At 40.0% G+C, this 14,719-nt stretch overlaps 1 protein-coding gene across 6 annotated transcripts in view; it reads left to right on the top strand.

Moving 5' to 3' along the window:
- HTR4 (5-hydroxytryptamine receptor 4) overlaps window positions 1-14,719 on the top strand; it is a 155,381-nt gene that overhangs the window by 125,680 nt on the left and 14,982 nt on the right. The window contains exons 7-8 of one of the 6 annotated variants that reach the window (XM_033139882.1): window positions 4,314-4,389; window positions 6,492-6,931. The exons of 3 other annotated variants lie outside the window; for them this stretch is intronic. In XM_033139882.1, coding sequence (XP_032995773.1) covers window positions 4,314-4,374 — 61 coding nt within the window. In that variant the 3' untranslated portion in view covers window positions 4,375-4,389; window positions 6,492-6,931. Of the gene's footprint in view, window positions 1-4,313; window positions 4,390-5,350; window positions 5,814-6,491; window positions 6,932-14,719 lie in introns of those variants that run through there. 2 more of the 6 variants (XM_033139883.1, XM_033139881.1) reach the window with 2 other exon arrangements.

Genomic DNA, 14,719 nt, shown 5'->3' with positions numbered 1-14,719 from the left:
CAAGCCTTGAAGTCTCCATCACAGGATTGAAACTGTGGGCAGGGAGGGAGGGAGGAGGAACAGAATGAGAGAGATAGTTTTAGTGTTGCTGTATGATTTAGTGCAGGTGGGGTGTCAGAGAGAACAACACTTTGAGAACTTTTGTTTTCTAGCTGGAATTGTTAACATCAGTAAGGAACAATAATCAGAAAGCAACAAAAGACTTTGTGTTCAATAAGGCTTTGCTATGAGATAATTTTCTGATGAGGGAACACAAAATGACTCATTAGTTATTCCACAGCTGCAGGAAAAAATGGAGCAAAGTGGTGTTAAATGTTTCCTTTTCAGGATCCCAAAGGTCAGAAATGGCGTCCTTGTTGCAGAGCTGTGGCTGGCCTGTAGAACAAAGTCTGCCACTGCCCAGTTCATGTTGTTGGGGGGGGGAGCATCTTGGTGGTTCATCTTCCTGATATAATGTGGTAGTTCATCCTGTTAAACAAATTGGGAGCTGAAGGGATTGGTGATGTCTGGAAAGTCAGTTCAAGAAGATTCACACTGATTCTCTGTTTTCTTCCTTAATGACCGTTATCTCTCTGAATATTTAAAGTCCCCCCCCCCAACCCTCAGAAAGAAACTTACTATTCAATACTATGGAGCACTATCACAATGCAGCATCTCATAGGACTAGGTTACCTGAAGAAACGCTTTTCCAGGAACTTGTTTTTCTTATCCTACAGAACACAAACTGTTTTGCTTCATTCAAAGTCTATTTTTAAATATCTGGTGGACTATGCCTGTATTCAGTTTGCGACCTTTTCTACTTCTAAGCCTTTTCTGACGTAGCAGAGCTCCTGACAATGTACATGCCCCCCCATCAAAAAGCTGGCAAATGCTTTCAGCAGCTGCTTTTACAATGAGATGGTTGCGTAATTTCACATAAAGGGCTCATCCATTTTCATTCTCATCTCTCAAGCTGTTACGAAAGCTGCTTACAAACACAGTGTTACCAAAAGTGTCTTTTGGTTCTTTCCCCAGAGTTTTCTGAAAAGAAATTCGGGAAGATTCTTGATGAAGTGCTATTTTTAATATATGTATTTGGGGTCTGTTTTTAAATAAACATAACAGCAACATAAAATAACAAGAAGAAAAAAATACCAACCCACTCGCAAATAGCAACCCCCACTAATACTAGTTACAGTACTTCATTAAATTATGAACATTGATTTCATAATTTCCCCAATCTATAGGGTTTGCCTTGCACTTTATTGCACCACTACTTGATGAAAAGGCTTGGTTTTCCAGCAAAGTAATTGTAAAACTGTCTACCCTCTTTTGCTAATATCATTTTAAAATGACCATCTTCCCCAACCACGATATATTTAGTTGTGCCCAATGATTTAAGTTCATTTCTATCTTCATGGAATCATTTCCAGTGGTTATATTTTAATAAGTTACTCAGATTTTGCATTATCCATATGCCCAGATATTTGACTGCAGAACATTTCTGGGGGAAATTGTATTTCTTTCTTCTTCTTTAATAGATTTGTTAAAATTTAAGGCCCAACTATATCAAAAATAGTGCAGGCACTGGGGGGGGGGTGAGTGGGAAATGATATCACTTTAGCATTATTGAGATCCCATTTGCTAGTCTAGAGCCTGCCTTTGATCACATGGCAGCTACAATAGCAATTGCTGTTCTATCTCAAGACAGTTTTCCATTTTCCCTAGGTACAAAATAAAGCACAGTTCTGCCCTATTTTCATGACAGAAAAGTATCCTTAAGAGCTACTTGGATTATACAAAGCAACAACTGAGTATTAAATTAAAAATGGAACCAATTTGACTTGCAATGTCACTCTGGTTTTAGAGACTTAAAAGAACTCCAGGAGACAGGTTGCTGGAGTGCTTCAAGACAATCCCTGAACTTAGTTGTAATGATATGAATAGTTGTATATCCAGCATCTTGCATAGGCCAATGCCATTGTTGTGCAATCATCAACTTTCTGTGATTTAATCACACAGTGGAAGGAAAAAGTCATGGTATTCCAGCATGAATATTATTATTTTTATTTTTGCAGAAGGCAATGGTGTTAGGTGTGGATGTCAAAGGATTCAGAACGAAACTCAAAAGGCATCTTATAAAATAATGTAGAAGTTATATTTAGGAGGAATCATTTTACACTCTATGCAAATTATGTCTCTTGGGTGAAACAGGCAACTTATTGAATTGCATACCTCTGTTGATAATTTTAGGCAGCTTCATATTCTTGGGTTGGCATAGTTAAAGCAGTTAGTTTCTGTAGAGTGAATTGTGCAGGTATAAAATCTGTCCATCTTTATTCCAGTAGGTCAGTTTGGATCTGCCGTTAGACAAAATATGAGTTGCCTAAAACACTCCTCCAAGGACATGAAAACAGAGGTGCATTTTTTTTTTTTGCAGTGTTGTGAAACCTCTGTCCTATGCAACACTTTCCTACAACTAAATACCACTACATTTAAGTGGGGAGTGTCACCCAGAGAAGGAATTAAGAGAGAAAACAGAAGTGAAAGGGGGACATCCTGATAGTTCTTGCTACATCTTTCCTTCATTTAAAAGGCTCAACTTCTACAGAAGCAATTATGGGATTTATCTTGTATTTTTAAAACAAGAAAGCAGCCCACACATTGTGTAAGCAATATACCCATATCTGCTTTGTAGCTCCTCACATATCTCCCTTGCCTTAAATAGCTTTTATGGGATTCTATTTCAGACAGGACTCTGTACAAGATGAGTAAGTTTCTGACCTCATCCTCTGTTTTTCTTTTATCCTCCTACATTCATACAGTTGCCTCTAACTTCAAATGAGGAATGGAGTCTAATCTATATGCCATCAGACTCCATAATTGTGGGAGATAGAATGCCATTTATGGGGGCATTTCTCTTCTCTGTGCTGCATATTAGGCAGTTTATTGTAGCTTGCCATCATGTCTATTGTCAAAATGAGTTCAAAGCTCTTCTTGTCTGCTGCAGTTCCACACACCACAAAATAATGTGTATCTCTCCCCTGTTGCTTCATAAATCACCTGCTGGCATTCCTTAATCTGAACACATTATCAAAAAATATCACAGATTAGTATTTATATTTAGAGCTTATTTGATTGACACTGGGGTTTGCTGAAGCAGCTCAGTTGGTCAGTTTTCCTCACCTCCCCATGCTGACTACGTAAAATTTAAAACCAAAAATAAGATTAAAACAGCTTAAAAAATGAAACACCGTTAACAGCAGAAATGCCAGACGTGATGAGAATTCAAAAGAATTTCCTTTTGGCTTTACCAGTGTATTTTTGACTGAGTCCTTATCCTAACCTTCCCTGTTTAGGGAAGCTTTTAATGCTTGATGCTGTATTGTTTTTAATATTCAGTTGAAAGCCGCCAAGAGTGGCTGGGGAAACCCAGCCAGATGGGCAGGGTATAAATAATAAATTATTGTTATTATTATTATTGTATCATGTCTTAAATTGGAAGTGATTTTTAATTTCATATTTATTTACTTAGAGCTTGCATAACTTGATCAAGTGAAGCACCCTTTCGCTAGGGAATGCCTTTCGTCTAGCGAGTTTTTCGTCTAGCGAGGCATTCGTCTAGCGAGGTACCACTGTAATAGGATTTCTCTTCCCTGGACTCCTATTTGGTTACCCGGAAAAAGGGAGGTGGTGGCAGCTTTACCTTTTTTATTCTTGTATTGCCAAGCGAAAAGAAAAAAAAATTCTCGCCTTCCTTATCTAAGTTCTGCCGGTAATTGGGAGGATTGGATAAGTGGAGAGGAGAGTAAAACCACTACAGATGGACTAAACACCATGAAGCCTATTTGAAAAATATCCATCAATTATCTTAAAGGTGGGTTCCAGGTATCCAGAAGCAATTGTGTGGTGTGGATTTCATTCATTGTTGTACCTAGGTAATGTGAACAATTACACTGGAGCATTCTTATATATCTTAAATAACCTTACCATATCACCCAAAAGCAAATCCATACTAGGGATCAGATATGGAGGTTGTTGGTGATGGTCAGACATGAGCTCCTACAGAAGAGAAAATATACAAGCATTATTTGAATGACGTAAGGTGTTAACAGTAATGAACCAGATGGCACATTGTATTAAATAACATTATTAATGTTTCTGTTCTAAGGTAGATGCATTGGCACGGTGCTGGCAGTACTCACACCTTTCACATTGCTTAGGCATGTTTAAATAGGAATTTAATTGACGGGTAATGGTGATAATTTGTGTTTTTCTTTCCTTTCTTCCCTTGTCCCACTGTGTCTGTCCTTCCCTCCCTCCTGCACTAAAAGTGGCTGTTCCACTATCTCCAAGTTCCTCCTGCTGTTCTGCAATAGACCAGTTCCTGTCTAACCCTGAACATATCCTGTAAGTCTTTTATTTTATTACATGTTTCTGTGTTCACGTGTGTCCGTATATGTATGTGTGTATTTATTCATTTTAATGGACGTCCTAGAACTTCCTCTTGTTCAATGTCTCACAGATAGTTACAGGACTGAAGAGCCATAAACAAGGGGCACTACAGTGACCACTCCAAGCCCCCCTGTTGGGCCCCAGCAATTTTATGGGGGGGGGGCAATGGATTGGGAGATGGGGCTTCAGTGGCAGGCATGGGCCTGGGTCCTGAGGCATTCTGGAGAAATGCTAGAATGGGTAAATAAAGGTGGCGGCGGCTGACTCACCTGGCACTTTTCTTCAGAATGCTTGTCCCTAAACACTGGGGGTGTTAAGAAAGTTAATAGAAAGGGAGGCTCAGTGAAAGGAATTTGCAGTTGATTATGGAGTGTGCCATTTTCTTGTAGCCCAAAGGACGGGCGGCACATTTTATACTGAGTGTTCTGAGCTGGCTATTATTGTTGCCAAGTACAGTGATAGGGACCAAATATTGTTGTGCATGGTGATCTATAGATGTGCAAAAGAAGATTTTAAAAGAATTTTATCACAAAGCAGAACAAACGGTTAGGACAACCCAGGATGTCATCCTTCCCTTAATATCTTGCTTGTCAACCCATGTCTTAGGGAATGAACCTGGTAGTTAAGACTCACAAAATATTATTTAAATGTTGCTGCCAGGAGTAGTGCCTTCCTTATATTCAGGAAAAAAATACAGTACTGTATTCTTCATTCTGAAATCTAAAATGCAGAGCTTGGAATACACCCCCCCCCCCGCCAAATGCTTGCCTGCTTATATTATGCACACCCCCCCCCTTTTTGTTAAGAATCCTAAACCTCAGTATTTCAAGAAGGGAATTACTGAAAAATTATTTTGGAAGGAAGTAAATTATGGGACTACTCTAATATTGTCCTCAGTTTTGCATATTTCTCCTAGACAAGGCTTCAAGGAGTTCCCTGAACCCATTTGCACTTACCTCCTGATGAGTTCCCACCTACTTTCTTAGTCTTGACTTTACAAACAAGGACTGGAGCATAACAAAAGGCTACAAGAAGGCCCAGGAATTCTGAGCTCAAGATAATGCAAGTGAGCACAGAATCTAAGTCTGATAAAATGACTAAGGTTCATGTACATGGGCAAAAATGTTTATTGGCAAATATCAACCCAGCTCCTTGTGGAAGAAAGTTGTTTTTATTTGACCCTGATGTTTAAGAAAATCTTAGCAGCCCATGCTGTGTGACAAAGAGCACTTAAATAAAAAGTTTACTGAAAAAAGACGAACTCATTAAGGAGGAAGATGGAAAGCACTTAACAGACATTCTCAATACAGGATTTCCTTTTATGGGGTCAGCTTTGTCCACATAATACCTTGTGTGTATTTTAAAGGAACATTTTCTCAGGCTGGAGTAAACTGTCCAAAATGACTCAAGCAGGGGAGCGCACTATTATTACTTTTCATTCCAAGCTGCCACTATATCTGCATGTCTCAGTTTGTAGTTTAAATGTTACTGTTTTCAGAGGCTTTGAAGATAAGCTACAAAAATTTATGCTACCTTACGCCCATTGATCAGTACATGTTAAAATAAATGACGAGAATATGCAAAATTCATGCATTTTTGTGCGAAAGATCCATGCGGAGCTAAGTGGGAAGTTAGCAAGTGTCTTCTTTATTGTTTCTTCCTGAAACCATAAACAATAGTTTTTGAAGCTATCTGATGATGGCTTGAACTCATGATTTGAACTCCAGTTAAAAGCAGCAAAATCCCAGAGGTACCCAACATGATCTCTGACCACTGGCCATCCTGGCTAGGGCTCTGGGGGGGGGGGAGGCATGGCATTGGCTGCCTATGATATGAGTGAATATTTCTTTAGCCGGTAGCCACCAATGAGTTATTATGCTACAAAGCTGTAATATAAGGTGTGTGAAATTCCATTTTAGGTATGCCGACAACAGGGACTTTAAGCCCAGGCCTTTGCATTGACGTAGCATTAACAGATGGCGAACGGCAGTCAAAAGATGTTCCGTTTATAACAACTAAAACTATCGCCAATTTCAGAAGGCATTTCTTTCTTTCAGTTGAAACTCTGTGACCTTGTAGCTGCCATAACCCTGCCAGACGTGTTGTGCTCATCTACTTGTTATTTTCCTGTTGAAACATCTTAGTGGGATGCTAAGAGTTCAACCAAGAACATAGTCTGCAATTTGCCAATGACAAGGACAGGCCATATTTGTCAAGTCTTCAGTCACAGCTTTGATTAGACTCCAACATAAAAATACGTTCATGTTGCTAAGGCAATATTAGAAATGAGTGATTCATCTTAGAAGGGAATTAACTGTACTGAGGTACCAATTGTGATGAAATGATTAACTCTGACAGGCTGGAAAGCGGGAAGTTGTGGTCTGCAAAATGTTAGGTTATTTTGCAGGTACAGGTTGCAAAAATGACTATGAGGACTAGTTTGACTGTGTTTCTGCCGAGCAATTCATTAAAGGTAATCAAGCCCACTCACTGCAGATAAGATTAATCAAATTCTGCAGGGAACTAATGCTATTTATTTATTTATAAACAAAACACAGCATTTAGTTTGATCTTGGATATTTATTATTATTATTTTGTGTATGTTCAAAAGGCAAATCTCCATCAAACTGGTCTGAAGGGAAAATGAAATATGAGGGGACTTGAGATTCATTTTATAAGGCTATTTGAAAATAATATTGAAGCGTGGACTTTAGTGCAAACAGGTGGCAGGGTGTGCACAGGGAACAATATTTAATGTTATCTCAGTAACTTTCCTAGGTTATTTGGGGGGCTTCCAAGATAAGGATCACATGGCTCTACCCCAGAATTTCCTGTAGCAAATGAATTCACTATTCCACTATTTACAGAGCAACCCAAGATCCCCTTATGCCACACTTTGGGTGGGGGTGGGGTCAGGGTGCTGGATTGAGTGGTGTCCCTTCCTCTGCAAGCATCACTCTGGTACTGATCACCACCTTCCACCTCCGAGAGGGGCAGGCAGGAGACATGCTGCTGGGCTCTTCACTAGCAGAGGGAGAGGAGGGGGCAGTGCTGAGCTGGTCTGGGATCCACTGAACTCTCTCACCTGGAGCTGGCACCCCTCTCCTCTCCCCACCCTGAGCAGCTGGACCCGTGGGTATTTGTGTATTTATTTATTTATTGCATTTACGTCCCACCTTTTCCCTCATCCCAGTTATGTGCAGTTATAGCAGTCTCACATTGGCTCCTCAGTGGTATATGGGGGCATTTATTTATTTTTAAATATCTCCCTTGGCTCAAATGAAGCCCAGATCCAAGGAGGGAAATTGTGTCAATGATGAATGGCCTGAAACAAGCTGAAATTCTGCACATTTATTTCAGTAATGGATATGGGCATCTATAATGTGTCAAAAAGAAGTGCATTTTTTCTGTTCTCTCCTCTTTCGTGCATTTTCTGGTGTGTCCATTAAGGCCAAGGCTGTGTATATTCCATGAATCATTCTGCTTTAGCATTGAAAAGTGCAAAACTGGGTAAGTGAGCACAGAACTCAGCATCCTGAGGCCACAGCTTAAAAACAAAACAAAAAGGCGTAAGAGGTAACTTACTCTGCAATATGCTTGGACTGCTGGAAATGTCTGATTTAAATCTCAGAAGAATCAGGGGGGAACTCAATAGGATTTCCATTCCTAAGAGCCAGTCTTTGGTATGCCATGCATTGCTCTCTGTTCTTCTTCATGGAGCAAAATAAATTGTGCTAAATAAAATGCATCAAAATATGTATCACTTTTGCAGCATATATATGCTATGCAGAATCCAACTTTGCTTACTTCAGGATTTAAATTGCATTTTTTTTCAACTTGAAGTACACATAGCTAGCCCAACTCAACCACTGTGACTATTTTAGGAAGGAAAGTTTTCTTGTTGCTAGCCGCCTCTTATATACAGGTGCATTTTATTTGGGATTCACATAGCCAAGGAAAGAAGCCCTTGTTCTGGGAGATTTAGCAGTACACCAGTACAAAGAATAACTAGGATGTTGTTAGCAGCAGTGGCATTGGTTCTACGTGGCAATGCTTGTGGAGTCAGGGCCCAACAATACACCCCTGCCTGTTAACAAGCAGCCACATGGCACAGCATACAATGTAACACAAAGAATGAAAGCAAATTATTACAGTGGTACCTCTGGTTACGTACTTAATTCGTTCCGGAGCTCCATTCTTAACCTGAAACTGTTCTTAACCTGAAGCACCACTTTAGCTAATGGGGCTTCCCACTGCCACTGCACCGCCAGAGCACGATTTCTGTTCTTATCCTGAAGCAAAGTTCTTAACCTGAAGCGTTATTTCTGGGTTAGCGGAGTATGTAACCTGAAGCTTATGTAACCCAAGGTACCACTGTATTTCTTTGTTTGTTTTACTACCACCCTTCACCCTAAAGTCTCAGGGTGGGGTACAACTATTAAAACACAATGTTAAAAACAATTTACAATCACAAAGACAAAGACAAAATGGGTTCTAAAAGTATACAACTCAGGTGTCAAAAGCCAGAGCAAAGAGGGGCATCTTAAGGAGATACTGAAGTGGAGAAGCACAGGAATGCTTTTGTGAATCATTGTCCAATGTGTATGCTGGCCAAACATTGTCATGAAAATTGAGTGTTTTACACTGCATTGAAGCAAAGAGGATATATCTGCAAACAGGACATCATACAAGCAAATACTCTTTTCCTCTTCTGTTACGATGCATCTAAAAAGAGAAGAACTTGTTCTACCTCTGTGAAGCTTCTTACTGGCTAAATGGTGGTGTATGAGAAATTATTGACTACTGGGATACTACCTTGTGACCAACAAAATAGAATTTTCTCCAGCAACTAATAATACAAATTTGGAAAATGAACTTTCTCAGAGTTGGAAGCTAGAAGGTTTTCTGTCCAATCCATGTTGTGCTTGTTTTGTTTTCAGTCCGGTTCCTGGGGTGATAGCTACAAACTTAGCATGCTAGATCGGCAGACCAAACGACTGTCCACCTGTTGAACTCTGCCTTCCTGGCGAATCATGGTGCAGATGGCAGCGCCATTTTCAGAGCTATAAACAGTATAAATTGTCATAGCTCTTTGAATGGTACTGCCATATGTACCAGAAAAGCAGCATTTAGATCTGTAAGGGCTTTGGGTCAACTGAACTGCCTTCATAAATTACTGTGTATTGAATTCTAAAGTGAACTTGAATGCTATGTTAAGCTTTAGAGGATATGCTCCAAGAATGTTCTCACCTGCAATAAATCCAAGTATATGTCAACAAATTGATCATGCAGACAAGACATTGAGCAGCAGCTCAATGATAAAATGACTGAAATAAAAACAAATAACCAGCAGGTTGTTTGCTTGAATGAATGGTGTATTTCTATAGTGATGTATGTTTAGCACACACATGTGCAGGTGTTTAATGGATTTCTTTCAAATAAAGCTACAGAGCAAATCTGCTTTTCGGTATGACTTGAAATATTTCCTTCAAGATCTGCATGCATACCCATAATTTGTGCTGTAAATGCAGAAAAATAACACGACAAAAGAATGTAGTAATGAAAGAGGGAATGATACAGAGAACATGGTGAAACAAAGACCACTTTTCCCTAAGACTCCTCTAACTTGGTGTGGAGGGCCTGTTGCTTAGTGCTAATGTTCCTATTTTACATGAAGATGGTTCCAGGTTCAATTCCTGGCATCTCCAGTTTTAAAACAATCTGGTTATAATGGTAGATGCAAAAGACCTGTGCTTTTGGCCCTTAAGATACGTTGTTTGTAATAGGCAAATTGAGTTGGAATAAGTTTTCCTCCTTTGCTCAAACCTGTGACTCCTTGCATTCTGTGCTGTTGATTGTGACCTATCATATTGTACATCCAAGAGTATGTAGAGCAGGGGTCAGCAAACTTTTTCAGCAGGGGGCCGGTCCACTGTCCCTCAGACCTTGTGGGGGGCCGGACTATATTGGGGGGGGGGGGAAAGAACTAATTCCTATGCCCCACAAATAACCCAAAGATGCATTTTAAATAAAATCATACATTCTATTCATGTAAAAACACCAGGCAGGCACCATAAATAACCCAGAGATACATTTTAAATAAAAGGACACATTCTACTCATGTAAAAACACGCTGATTCCCGGACCATCCGCGGGCCAGATTTAGAAGGCGAATGGGCCAGATTCAGCCCCCGGGCCTTAGTTTGCCTACCCATGGTGTAGAGCAAACTTTTCTCTGCTCTTCTCCAAGTCACTCTCTCTAATTCAGTGTCAGACATAATTTATTTTTGAGTTCTCTGTTCATCTAGCACGTTGCTCTCTTTGTTCACTTGTATAGGCATTACATTTCCTGATTAAATGTAATAAAAAGATGTTTAAGTCACATACATATAAAACAGACATTTTCTTTATTTCTTTGTATATAAAAGTTTCACATCTCCAGGGGATAAAATGCAGTAGGTGATTTCAAACCTCCTTTAGTTCTTTATGGCAATTTTGACTCGCCCTTTTCAACTGAGAGCCAATTCTGTCTTCATGTTTGGCCAGTCTGTTGGGCCTTTCCCTACTACTTGTTTTCTTACTTTTCCCTTTCTTTTAGTGTGTGATCAAAAATCTTCAGCCCGCTCAAAAATACAAGGGTACAGCAATTTGTATCAAAGCAGCCATTGTAGTGCTGACCCTGTTTACTTCAATAATTACCTGAGCATTGCCTCAAGGCATCAATCAAATAGTGCAGTTTCCAGTTTAATGTCTTCCTGCAGCATCTGTAACAGCTGCAGGCAGATATATGTCACTTTGTTCTTCTTGCATTTGTTGACAGTCTGCTCCTGCCAGGCCTAATTATGATCAAGCCTGTTTTACTGTGAGTTCTCTACAAGAAATGTCTTCACCTAGACTAATTTTAACTATCAAGATGGATACATTGGTGAGGATGTTGTACCTAAAATGTAGTGATTATCATCCAATGCTGTGGTAGTCCGTAAATGAATTCCAGACAAAGGTTTTGTTTCGTTGGTAGTGTGCACCTAACATTCGCCAAACTGTCAGAGATAGCAGTGAGGTGGTCTAATGTCAATGAAGTTACACGATATTTTCACCAGTATAAATTGATCTAGAATGTGTTTCCTCCAACACAGATGGAAGCTCTTGCAAAGAATGTGTGTTTTATTTTACCCCTGCAGTGAGGGATTATTTATTATTAGTTTATTAGCTTGACTCACCATGCTTGTTCTGTATACACACATCTCAAATTTGTGCTTTTTGAAAATAGCGTGTTTGGGTAAATCTGCTTATGTGCATTGGGTTTTGTTTCTGTTTTACTCTGAAGCCATTAGCTTCTATAAAATCAGTGAACATGGTCATTTTTACAGAATAAGAAGAGTAATGAATTGGTCATTCTTGTAGCATTCAATGGTGGTGATTTCATGAATGTGTGAGGATGAAGTCCTTACAACATGGGTGCAATTTGTATTATGTCTAACGTTAGTGGATGGAATCCACTGAGACGAAAGTTCCATCAGTGCAAGGATTTCTGCTTCCACAGTGGAATATTCCCCCCCCTTCCTTGTGAACCCCTAAATCTGCTCTAGATTTCCCCTCAACCATCTGGAGCAGGTTTGAGAGTAGATGGTATGGAGGGCATGGGTGGGAAGTCTTGTTGTACGAACAGAATTTCTTGTGCTGATGGGAATCATTAGAGAATACCTCCCCGGACCTGCATGTCATTGGCTGTGTTCACGCAACACTTCATTCCATTTCTCTGATGTTTCCCTAACTGTGATTTCAACATTATATTTACAGTTTCACATAATGCAAAAGCCACTTTAAGAAAACCAATGGAATATGGTGCATTTAAAGTGTTCATTTCCATGTTATTTGATTCCATGAAAAAAAAATGCTGCCACCTTAACTCAGAAAACCAAGTGGGGTTTTCTGTTGTTTTTATACAGGAATCAAAGGAGAAACAGAAGCACCCTGGATAGCTCAGTTGGTTATAGTGTGGTGCTGATAACACCAAGGTTGCAGGTTTAATCCCCATATGGGACAGCTGCATATTCCTACATTGCAAGGGGTGGGACTAGATAATCTAACCAGAGGGTCTCTTCCAACTCTACAATTCTATGATTCTATATGTGGAAAGGGTAAGAGGGTGATGATGTTGTCCAGTGTTGATTGTTGTGTCACAGCATTCCCACTGATGTGAATGAAATCTAGTGTGACATGTCAGTATACCTGTCAAAAATCCACAATTCCATAACACAAGCACTGCAATGTGAAGGGAACATTGAAAAATGAGACAGAAGTGTCAGTGTTATAGTGAGGAAAACTAAAGCCATTTCCCCCATATCTTAATGCATCTGTATCTGTAGAAATATTTTTTGTATGAAGAACAATTAATTATTATTAATTACTTGAGGCTGACAGGAGGGCAGAGGTTCCTATCATGTCCTTCTGTATACCCTGCAGGCCAGTTAACCCCTTTAGCTGCTGGATTAAAATACTGTGAAAAGTGCTGATCCTAAGGATAGCACAATGTGTTACTACAATTAAATGAAGAAAATGACTGAGATCAAGAGATTGCCTGAAGCACTTAATTGGAACTAATTAGGCAAAGTGATTTACAACAGAGGATGGAAGTGAGCAATGCAGATGACTCTCATTGGCTCAAAGATACAGCTGTGACAAACTGATTCATAAAGATGTATATCTGGAACAGTCTGTTCAGTAACACACACATTCTCTCCAAGTTCTCTGAATAAATTCTCATGTAAATATCCAAATTAGAGGCTGTTAACTTTCTCAGCATGAAGGTTGCCAATGAAATGATGGAGGGGGGGTGGCTGCTCTGAAATTAAGAGGAATTCACAGTTGCACTTCAATACCAAGTCAGTTAAAAACACAATAAAATATGGAGTGAGGGAAGCATAAGGTATATTTATATAAGGCAGGGGAAATTGTAGCCTTCTTGGTGATTACCATTGGCCATGCTGGTTGAAACTGATGGCAGTAGGAGTCCTACATCTGCAGAGCCATGGGTTTCCCAGCCCTGATGTGAGACATGTGCATACTCAACATGGTTTAAACCAGGTTTCCTGAACTTGGTGCCTTCCAGATGTTTTGGACTACAAGTCCCATCAACCCCAACTAGCATGGCCAGTGGTCAGGGATGATGGGAGCTGTAGTACAGCAACCACTGAAAAATACATCTCATGGCCATAATTTTCCTTTTAATTGCCAAAGGCCATGCAAAATGTATTTTGCAACCTCTTCCACATTCCTTTGAGGAACTTGGTTTTGAGCTCACTTGGAAGCCATTCCCAAATGTTGAATGATTTCAGTAAAAGCCTTGCATGTGGCTGAGAATTATTTTGCTCACCACAAAGAGGGAGTATGGAGCAGGCCTTGATCTGATGGCAATAGTCAGTGTATGCTATGGTAGTATTGTAAGGAGCTAGCATATAGTTAGCGAAGCTTTATATCACTTGTGAAGTCATTGGCATGTTATGTTGTGGCAGACCATATTATATCTGGGCTCAAAGGAAGTTAGCTGATTGGAGGAACTTTCAGAGACTCACAGGGCACTACTGAAATTTGAGATCCCAAGGTCTGCCACTGGTCAGGTCTACCTGTTATGAAAACTTCCCGTGGGGGCAAGTTGAGAGACTGACCCCAAGGCGGACGAAGCCTTCCGTGCCCTCTGGCTTCTGGAGTCCAGGGGCACAATTGTAATATGCGGTTGTTCCCAGCTTGAAAACAACACACACAAGCCTTTTGGCTAAAACCTACTTTATTGTAGATAAAGAGCAGAATGTCTGCGTAGCCAGCTCATTATTTCAGAGCTGTCTATTAAAGCGTCTTGCATCTCCTGATGCAAAACTGAAAACAAGGAATACAACAGGATTACAATGACATCACATGTGTGGAATGATTGTTGGATTTCCCACAGTGTGAAACATGACTCTTAAGTCAGGTGCCTCGCTTCTTGCAGCTCGGCTTGTACTGATATCACAACACTACCTACCTAATTGTTTGTTGGTCTCCCTAATTGTTATCTTACATGGAGTTCTAGAGAAAAACACAACATGACTCAAGTATCCCAGAGCAGACTTCAAAGGGAAGAGAGAGAGAGAGAGAACCCCACTTCATTTCTGCATTAGAATTTTAGAGGCTTCAGAGACATAGCTTTGATATATATACTGTATTTTTTATCCCTCTAGAGGATCTTCTGCAGTTCACTGAAAGTACTCGTTAGTTGCTGTCTGATGCACATTTGCCTGCATGGAAG

The sequence above is a fragment of the Lacerta agilis genome, chromosome 2 (genome assembly GCF_009819535.1).
Source record: "Lacerta agilis isolate rLacAgi1 chromosome 2, rLacAgi1.pri, whole genome shotgun sequence".
Taxonomy (NCBI): domain Eukaryota; kingdom Metazoa; phylum Chordata; class Lepidosauria; order Squamata; family Lacertidae; genus Lacerta; species Lacerta agilis.
Note: the sequence above shows the minus strand (reverse complement) of the source record. Positions and strands in the feature narration are given on the sequence as shown.